General features: G+C 37.8%; 1 protein-coding gene across 1 annotated transcript; it reads left to right on the top strand.

Moving 5' to 3' along the window:
- Positions 1-235: 235 nt before the first annotated feature.
- Positions 236-9,206, top strand: LOC101746820 (enkurin). Its single transcript, XM_004932756.5, has 4 exons — positions 236-407; positions 3,427-3,714; positions 5,640-5,856; positions 8,986-9,206. Exons 1-4 carry the CDS (start codon positions 322-324, stop codon positions 9,154-9,156), a joined length of 762 nt encoding a protein of 253 aa, XP_004932813.2. The 5' UTR covers positions 236-321; the 3' UTR covers positions 9,157-9,206.
- Positions 9,207-10,990: the final 1,784 nt, after the last annotated feature.

Below are 10,990 nucleotides of genomic sequence, written 5' to 3' on the forward strand. Positions count from 1 at the left end.
AGTACGAACAAGCCCGACCAATGATAGAACGCTGAAATAGCGCTAAATTCAAAAAACGTTAACGCCCTATATGTTAGTATTACAATAATTTAAAGTATATATATTTTTATCAGAGAATCTATGTTTCTGTTTTATATTGCTTGATTTCAGCTATCTATGACAAAATGGTTAAATTCACTCTTAACTCAAATTCCGTATAGATTTCGTAACGATCACCATAAGTTATAACTACTACATGACAGTTTCTATGACGACGCAATATAGTTTTGTTGATTAACTTCCCCAGTCAGAGGTTTTTATAGATTATTTCTATATTTTAGTATGTCCTTGGTAGAAATAGTACACCATAACGAAGTTATTTATACAATCCTCGATAAGCCTCCGCCTGAGCCTCCAAAGACACCCAGGTAGTTTACAAGTTGTTATTATTTATGTTGCTTAAAATATTAAGTTGCTGATAATTACAGCCGATTCTAGATGAAATCTTTTTACTCGTCTTTTTACTCGTAGTATGCTAGGTTCACAAGCCCTCATGTAGATAATATGGTTAAAACTCCAACCTCATTTTTCCTTATTATTTCTGGGATTTCTATTCTGGGGTTTGCTGATACCCCGAAGGCTTTTCAGCCTCCTAGCTTCTCCGGCGAACACGGGGCTTCAGCCGAGAGGAGGTTGCTAACAATTATTCGACTGCCTCCGAGGGAGGCCTAATAGCTTAGAGACAGCTGGTACGCGAATACATCTTCCTTCGAGTCGGAGTCGAATTAGAACTAGTAGAATTCAATAACGCATAATAGATTAAATAAATCCACCAGGACTGATTGGTATTTAGACATTACTGTCTACTGTTTCTTGCATTATCGTCGTTATCTCATTAAATACAGGAAATAGACTGAATCGCAAAACTAATCGGGCCATAATAATATCGTTTAAAATTTTTTGTGATCTATGAAATGTAGGTATTTGTTTGTCGTTCTTTGATGCACAAAACAACTGCACCTTCAAAAGCCTTATGAAAATTTACAGTTTTTCATTACCGGAAAATGACACGTCTTTTAGTAGGTAAATTAAAAAGGATTTTATGTGAATTTTTATACTTTTCGAATGTACGTACTTCAAGGCACGTAATAGCTTAACTTTGCATTTGGCATTTTTTTGATTTTACATTTTCCATTAAGCTCAACCGATCTGAAATTAAAACTAGTAAAATTGAGCCGTTTCAGTTTGATAGTGATCAATTGTGACAGAGTTCGAAATTACGATTTATGCAAGTTTTTTGTCAAAAGCATCGTAACAATAAAATGAACATTGCTTAAGTTAGGACGTTTTGTGAGTCCCCACTGATTGGTATATTTATCCCACAATATCCCAAAAAGGTTGCACGTTTCAGTTCGAAGTTTAGGATATGGGTTGTTCCAATACTATTCAAACCGTGGCATCCTTGACGTTCTACTTGTGGTATGATGTATTGTAAGTCCGGCGAATAGGAACCACCATCTTGCCTATTCAGGGCATACGATCTGGATTGAAAGGCGGAACAACTTTTATACATTATAAATGAGACTTTAATCTCATGTATGCAAGCGGTTCTCGGTATTCATTTTATGATATCTTTAGACTCCAATTACTACATATTACTCGTTAAGCTGTTTCACAGCATTTCTATAGAGCATTAAATAAATAAACACTGACATTTCTCAAGAGAATAAGCTGTAAATCGAACCATAACTAACAACGGATCCTGAAATGCACAAGTATAGCTACACTTAACGTCTAGCCGCTTTTTAAACATAACCATATTAGGTATATGAGGCGTCTCGCCAAACCCCGAATTAACTAGGGGGCGGCTGCCATGGTAACGTCTAGAAAGATACCTGGGGATGAAATCAATATAGCAACGGCGACGCTCGGCCCGGGAAACCATCACCGATCGTCGGGATCAATAAATCTGGGGTGGCGAGACGTGTCGCCCCGACAGAACGATTCTATACATAACAACAAGCTATATGACGATGGGTGTGGTCGAGAACAAAGAAATCGTGCTCGTTAAAAAATTAGACCTATCTGAATTTTGAATGGTTTTGTTTTGACGTGCTTAAAGCACGATCTCGTGGTATTTTAAAGCGGTTTATGTTTGGCGGTTCATGGAAAGTTTTATGTTTTAATATAAACAGTTGTAACCCCGTTTGGCATTCAAATTTGCATCACTTTGTTGACTCGTTGCAGCTTATGTTAAAATTTGTTTAGTTAAAATATTTCTACACATAAATAAACTGTAGGAATATGTAGTTTGTAACGATGTTTTTTTAATGATCCGTAGGCAAATTAAAATTAAGTAAATCGTACTTTACTGTATGCCTTTGTCTCATAAAATTTACTTTGTAACTCCAATAATATAAATCAGATGATAGACGGCACTTAAATATTTTTTTCGAACCGCTGTAACGAGCAGAAAAAAGCTATATTTTTATAATTAAAAAATACGTTATTGTTTAATGATAATTTATAATAAAATAAACTAAAGATTACTTATTAAAAAAGAGTACTAATAAGAGTAACAGTTATTTAAAAAAGTAAGTAAAAATAATCTAACCTTGACTCCGGGAACACTTTGGAAGGATTTTCATTTCTGCTTTTCTGGTTTCATGGTTAAATGGTATCATGGTTCGATGATGGACAATGTTCTAGAAATCGTAGCAGTAGATATAGCGACTTTAGTTCCAGGGGAAAGTAATTAATTAAGCTTCATTTGTGGAATGGCGATGATAACATCATGATTATTTCCACGAAGCACGAATTACAAAAAAAGCATAACGCACTAGGTACACTGCGAGGGACTTTTTTAATTGAAAATAGTAGCTTTCAATAATGAAAGCTTATTACTTATTATATAAAGTTTATTGCTCTTAATCTATTATCCTTTTTTTTTTTTATTGCCTTTGTAGGCAGACGGGCATACGGCCCACCTGATGGTGAGTGGTTACCGTCGCCCATGGACTTCAGCAATGCCAGGGGCAGAGCCAAGCCGCTGCCTACCGCTTAATACTCTCCATAAGCCTCGTTTGAAGAAGGACATGTCATAGCGCTCGGGAAACACCGTGGAGGGGAGCTCATTCCATAGCCGGATGGTACGTGGTAAAAAAGATCTCTGGAAACGCACTGTGGATGACCGCAGTGGCTCCAGGTAGTATGGATGAACTCTACTCCGGTGGCGGGCGGTGCGATGGTAAAAACGAGATGCTGGTATCATCACGAACAATTCCTCAGAGCACTCCCCGTGGAACATACGGTACAAAATACAGAGGGAACCGAAGTCCCTCCGCAGACCCAGAGGCTCCTTTGTGGGTCATAATAATTATTTTATTTTACATTGTAGAAATAATCATTTCTTATGATGACTATTAAATTAAAATTTTATGCTACCAGGTACGAATCAAAATTAGAGAAAGAGTTAAAAGAGACAAAGAAACCGAAGCTCCGTCGTACGTTCGGCTATGCTGAGACTCCGGTTAAGCCTCCAGAACAATTCCTCAAAAAGGGAGAAGGCATTGGGCAGCCTGTTAAATGCACAGATCACCAGTGCGTCGGTGGCAATCTTCCTCCCGTGCCGAGAAGACCGCCACCCGGGAAAAAAGAGGAGAAACCGCAGAAGAACTTCAAAATTCTGAATATTAAGAAAGCTATAAAAACTAAAGCCAAACCGGTGGAGCCACGGTGCGTAGTTGTTGGGTTATAACTAAATTAACAATTGCTCCTAATGTGGTGTACATATTTTGTAACTATTCCTAGAATTATCAGGGCTGGCGCCATCACATTCTCATCTACACCTTATCCGAAGAGAGCACAAATCTCCATAAAGCACGAATACTCTGAAAATTTACTTTAGTCTTAAAAGTGATTTTAACGAATGTATTACAAATGAAATAAAAAGTTTAACCTCTAGCCTGTGTTAAAGGTACAGTTTAAAAATAGCTTTTCCGGCCTTTAAAAGCGCGAAAGTAAAAATAATAATTTTGTGCTTCCATCGACTTTTTTTTTTTCATAACTTGTAAATGTATTTACATTGTACTTGGTGCTATGTATAACATGTAATGAATACCAAAGACATACGACACTCACATGACGGTTGGTCCGTCAGCTCAAAGTCGCTCAGCGAGCCATGGAAAGAGCCATGCTCGGAGTTTCTCTGAAGGATAAAATCCGGAATGAGATTATTTGACAAAGAACTAAAGTCGTCGACATAGCTCAAAGAGTCAGCAAGCTGAAGTGGCAGTGGGCTGGCCATATATGCCGTAGGACTGACGATCGCTGGAGCAGACTGGTGCTCGAGTGGAGACCGCGCAGCGGAAAACGTAACGTTCCCACGCCCCCTGGCTAGATGGTGTGATGACCTCCGCACGGTGGCCGGCAAGAAGTGGATGAGGAGAGCCGCAGACCGGGCTTAGTGGTGTAGATTGGGAGAGGCCTATGTCCAGCAGTGGACGACTGTGGGCTGTTGATGATTATGATGATGATGATGACGATACACGGAAATTCTGAAACGGCTAAGAATAATTCTCAGTTTTAAGTAGAATTTATACACGGTTCAACTTTGCAAGTGGAGCCGCAAACCTACATAGTTGGTAGGTAACATTTTTTTTTTAACTCGCATAGACAGGTGAACGCGCCCTCTGTCCAGGTGTTAAATGATTATCGGAAGCTATAAACTATATATCACATGAATGCCGAAGTCAATGTTTAAGTTGTATTTTATAAGGGCATTGCAAAATTATGTGTTTTTGCCGTTTTTATTTTTCTTTAGTCTTGCGATTTTAATCTTTAATCATGGAAGTCGTTCGAGAAACTGTTTTTAAGGTCGAATTTCCTTAGAAAAATTAGTACACATTAGTAACATTAGTTTCGGCATTTTGATATCGGAATTTTTTTTTTTTTGTTCAGGAGGAAATCGCCGGACTTCCGCCCTTTTCTGGGGATACTAGGCGGGGTATGTCAGAGTCGAACTGACTAAAACCTCCTGTCGCTCAACAACCAACGTCCAAACCTCGCATGAGACAGAACTCATGACAAGGCAAAGGGGGGAAAGTGAAGCGTTTAGTGCGGAGCACATCTCTCCCATCACCCTCCCCCTCGGGACGCCGGACTGGCGGTCGTCAGGCCATACACGAGTATACTCGGTATTTTATCCTTTACGCCACGACGATTAGATACAGCAAACGGGCTTTCGATTGATATTCACACGTTATGTTCAGTTAGAAACATAGCAAATTTAAAAAACAATAGATTAATGGCCTCTGGTGCTACTATTTCCTTAAATCAAAATTCGCTAAAACAGATAAACCTTACTATAGAAGGGATTCAGCAAATTGCTACAACCCTTATTGATTATTATTGCTCCAATTTTATAGCAGTGATAAACATAAGGAATCTGAAGCCCTTAATCGAGACACCCCTTGTTGTTGCATGCAGTTTTTACTGCCTATTAATATACCAGAGTTGGCTAAAAGATGTTTTACCGGAGTAGCCTATTATCCAACATTTTTCACTTAAAAATGCTAATACTATTGTATTTTGATTTATTTCAATAACCATGTGTTCATTTTCTGGAAGATTAATACGCTTCCATAATTTCTATTCAACAGGCTAGTTGACACGAGAGATGGGCACATCAAGAAAATTAAGGGTTCAGGCGAAGTCCCCGAGTATTGCCTCAGACCGGATTTTGGTCGAGTTCCAGAATATTTAGTAAGGCGTAACAGAAAAATCCAGAAGGCTCTCGAAGAGATCAGGCTCGCTGATCAGAACAAGGAGAGCTTGTGCAAGCTTATCAGCGAGGAGGAACGGCAGAAGCTGTTGAAGGTATCTTAATAGAATGTTACTTAATCGATCAAAAGAGCGAGAGGCTTAAATAGAACCGCCATTGATATTCGGTTTGCAATAATTCAGTGTCTATGGTAAACCACATTAAATAATAATTAGAAAACAGAAAAAGATAATATTGCTGAGTTAAATCATAAAGTTATCGATAAGATTTCAGATTTAAAAACTTCTCTGCGAGCTTAGCCATGACAGCAGTTTAATTATATAACATATAAAAGTATTTTAAAGTCGTCGTGGCTTAAAGGATCAGACGTTCGGTGCATTTCTATCTAGCGATGCAACGGTGTTTAAATCCCGCAGGCGGGTACCAATTTTTCTAATGAAATACCTACGTACATAACACATGTTAACGATTGACTTCCACGATGAAACAATAACATCGTGTAATAAAAATCAAACCCGCAAAATTATAATTTGCGTAATTATTAGTGGTAGGACCTCTTGTGAGTCCGCACGGGTAGGTACCACCACCCTGCCTATTTATGCCGTGAAGCAGTAATGCGTTTCGGTTTGAAGGGCGGGGCAGCCGTTGTACTTTTAAAACCTTAGAACTCATGTCTCAAGTTGGGTGGCGCATTTACATTGTAAATGCTTATGGGCTCCGGTAACCACTTAAGATCAGGTGGGCCGTGAGATCGTCCACGCATCAATATATTTTTTTTTTACCGCAGCAACATTTTGTTATAATACCCAACAGACCAATCTCATTAAGGAATGGTGTGCGCCAGAATTAAGATGAACTCACGAACAATTTTCGTAAAGGAGTCAAAAATATAAAAGCCTCACTGGCAGTACGCCCTAAGACGGCACCGTGGTCCATTCTATTTTTACCACAAAGTAGGTGTAGCGGTTCGAAGGGTAGGACTATCGTTATACCTCACACAAACGAGAATTTTACCATGGTCTCTAAATAGCCGTAAAATTAACTAAGTCTTGCTTTTGGGATTTTATAAATACGAGCACAAAATAGCATAACAGTCGATAAATAAAAATTCGTTTTACTAAAACACAGTGAACGGTAATATAGGTAAAATTCAGTTCAGAAGTACATACTGGTGGTAGGACCTCTTGTGAGTCCGCACGGGTAGGTACCACCGCCCCGCCTATTTCTGCCGTGAAGCAATAATGCGTTTCGGTTTGAAGGGTGGGGCAGCCGTTGTAACTATACTGAGATCTTAGAACTTATATCTCAAGGTGGCGCATTTACGCTGTAGATGTCTATGGGCTCCAGTAACCACTTAACACCAGGTGGGCTGTGAGCTCGTCCACACATCTAAGCAATAAATAAAAAAAATAAAAAAATACATACTTTCAAAACAGTAAGCTGTAAATATGTGCATATACATTGCACGTTGTTTGTTCTGCATCCTTTATTGAAACTCTACACCGAAAACTTGGGCGTTCTTTACTGAGAATTACTCTCGTTCGTTCCAGTAACGACACTGATGATAACAAGTAATGATGACTTTATATTTTCATATGCACTCGCTTATCTTGATGGTATTTTTCTTCATTAAAAATCTAATGTGTATATAAATCGAATTTATTGCTATTTAAAGCCGTGACGACCAAGACAATCCTAACCAAAATTAAGACCTGACAAGGACGTTTTTACTCATTTTCGTGTTAATGTAAATGTTAATAAATTTAAATTTCTTTGTGAAATTTCTTCGCAGTTTCTTTGCTGCTTGACTAGACTGGAAATATACTTAAAGCGAATAGGTACCACTACGAATTGCATTAAACTTTTGAGATCATCCACATTATGAAAATTCTATAATATTATAATTTAACGGGTTCTTACCTCGGTATATACAAATCGTGTACACTATATTAGTGACACAAAGAGGAAGCGGCAAAAACGGACTAAAAAGATAGTCGACATACATACATATCGAGAGGTGAAAACCTATTTGGTTTAAGCGACATTTCGCTTAATACGCGACATATATTTTTGTAACTAAAGATGCGTTTTATTTTGCAATAACATCAATAGTCCGATGTTTTAAATTATTTCTGCCGTGAAGCAGTAATGCGTTTCGGTTTGAAGGGTGGGGCAGCCGTTGTAACTATACTTGAGATCTTAGAACTTATATCTCAAGGTGGGTGGCGCATTTACGTTGTGAATGTCTATGGGCTCCAGTAACCACTTAACACCAAGTGGGCTGTGAGCTCGTCCACCCATCTAAGCATTAAAAAATTAAAAAACATAAAAACTTCAATTAAGTTTGCTTCACTCAATTAGCTGAAGAAGTTTTTTTTTCATGATATTTATCCAAATTTTATACTTTAAATGGCTCTCCTGGAAAGTTTTAAAAATGTCGATATAATATGTATATGTCTGTTCCTCACATTCTACCTTCAGTCTGTCCGTGTTTATGGTTTCTTTCAATATTGATATATTCGGAATTTAGAAGAGCTAAAAATTGTTGCTAGAACCAATTGAATGAATACCTACCTATAGTATTTGTATTATAATAAAAACTAATTTCTGTTCCGAAACACGAGTTCGAACATAAGACTTGATGGTATTATTACGGCTGTCCAACACTGACCTCTTGACAATTTATGGGAAGGCGATGAAAATTTATAGATTATATTTAATTGTCAACGGCAACTGTCAGATGGAGAACAATCATACAAGAGAGATTGATGCAGCGAGAGAGTCACGACCCTCAGTAATGAAGAGAACGACGCAAGGATGAGGTCAACGGCAAAGATTGTTGCGTTTCGGACCTCTTTCAAGTCTGCCAGAATTTTGTATATTATGTATTTTGTATACTATCTATATCTATAAATACTGATATACAAATCTACAGTGGTTTTTACGGATGTTCCGTTATAACTACTGAACCATGCATCCGATTGACTTTAAGCTTGGTATCCATGCTAAAAATACATGTACTTAATGGATAGGCTAATATTTATATGATTGTTGGACTCCCTAATAATAAAGACAGTAAATAATCAGGTTAATTCTAAATGTGCAGTGAAGCGGGCGGGTTCAGCTAGTATTATATATTTTTTAATGATCGACTGCCAACGAAAAAATACGACGTGATAAGAGTGCACCCTTTATTTATTTATTCACTATTTATTATTGTTCAGGATTTGAAGAACAACTGGGAGCTGATGCAAAAAGCGTTTCTTCAGTTGCCGATGCTGACCGATACGATACCGAAAATTTTACGCAAAACAAAAATGGAACAAGAACTCAAGCAGCTCGAGAAAGACATCGCTTTGGTCGAGAGCAATCCTTATATCTACATTTACGAGTGAATACAATTTTTAATAAAAAAAAAATTAGAAATAAATAAAAAAGCTGCGCATCTGATTTATTTTAACACCTTCAATCATGCCACAAACGTAGAGTGTGATTCTGAGATCTGCTTGCGTAAGTACGAATGTCCTACTTGTTTCTTCCGCGAATCAGCCGAGTATTCAGGATCGAAGGGTGGGGCAGACGTTAATAAATAAAAATTTCAAACTTTGGTACCATAAGTATGACCACGAAAACTGTAAAGTATTCTACGCGTTTGAAATAATGTATTAACAACAACACGAGATATAGTCGTAATTGAAATTTTAATTGAGGTACCTATTTGAAGTTTTTATAGCATTCGTTTTGTGATATCTATGAGCCCCGGTAACGACCAAGATCGCGTGGGCAGTGAGCTCGTCTGCTCGTTTAAATTATTTCGTCCAATGATCGAAATTCCTAAATAACCAAATAATGAAAATATAATATAGAAAATAGTAATAGTTTTATTTTTCAACAGGTATTTGTAGACTACACAATCGGTTTTAATATATTCGAGCTAGGCTATCATACCTCTAAGTAATGAGTATCATGCAGCCACACCCTAGACGCACGCAATGGATATTTCTAGAACTCAAACAGACCAACGCCCATAGTATTGATCGCAATACATTGTTGCAATTTGATGCTAGAAAACCTGATGGATGTTTGGAACCTGAAACCTGTAGGTAGTTGTTCCTTAAGAAATTAATATCTCTAGCCACACACCACTAGGTAGTTTCAATAGGAGTTGGATAGCTAAAAAATACCAATTAGCAATATAGAAATTGCTATAAAAAGAATACGAATGTGATTGAATTAACTTATTTGTTAAGAGAATACCAATAACGTTTCTCACATTCACTCAAGTCGTCGATATGATTAGGTACCTACTGACTAATTCTACTAAGGTAATCACAAAAACCGTAAATAATTAAAAATATCCGAAGCAGTAATATAATTACTGGTGGTAGGACCTCTTGTGAGTCCGCACGGGTAGATACCACCACCCCGCCTATTTCTGCCGTGAAGCAGTAATGCGTCTCAGTTTAAAGTGCAGGGCAGCCGTTGTAATCATACTGAGACCTTAGAACTTTATCTCAAGGTGAGAGGTTATTTATGTTGTAGATGTCTATGGGCTCCAGTAACCACTTAACACCAGGTGGGCTGTGAGCTAGTCCACCCATCTACGAACAAGAAAACCATAAACACTACGTTCTAAATGAAACCGTAATATCCTGAAATACCTTTCACTTAGACCTTAAGCTGTGAAACGGTGATGGCATCGAAATCAAATTTCCACTTCAATCGCTTTTCCATCAGCTTAGCAGTCTGTAATTCTACGCGAGGCTAATTTAAGTTTTAATCATGTGCTCGATGAATATATGTACATAAGCATACTAGATACGTTGATGGAACACTCCAGACGTTTTCAATCTACCTACGCTCACAACAGTAGGTGCTATTTCGCGTATGCGCACAAAGTATTTCCCCTGTGGGGGACGATGAAACGTCAATACTCGCAGTCTATCTGCGATTCTCAAATTGAGTATTAAGGAAACCTAGTAGTTTTTTTTTTTTAAATTTATAGCTTACATAAGTGGACTAGTTCACAGCCCACCTGGTTTTAAGTGGTTACTGGATCCCATAGAGATCTACAACGTAACTGCGCCACCCACTTTGAGGTACAAGTTCTACGGTCTCAAGTAGTTACAGTTAGGAGATGCGAACAAAAAACAAAACGCATGGTTACACTATAAGTAATTAGGGAATTTGGTGATGGGAATAAGTTAGAATACGTTTTGAGCGTTATTC

Source organism: Bombyx mori, chromosome 1 (assembly GCF_030269925.1).
Source record: "Bombyx mori chromosome 1, ASM3026992v2".
NCBI classification, from domain to species: Eukaryota; Metazoa; Arthropoda; class Insecta; order Lepidoptera; family Bombycidae; genus Bombyx; species Bombyx mori.

Coding starts and splice junctions, on each gene's coding strand:
- LOC101746820 (XM_004932756.5), top strand. CDS start 322: ATGTCCTTGGTAGAAATAGTACACCATAACGAAGTTATTTATACAATC. Junction 408..3,426: donor GAGCCTCCAAAGACACCCAG/GTAGTTTACAAG, acceptor TTATGCTACCAG/GTACGAATCAAAATTAGAGA. Junction 3,715..5,639: donor GCCAAACCGGTGGAGCCACG/GTGCGTAGTTGT, acceptor TCTATTCAACAG/GCTAGTTGACACGAGAGATG.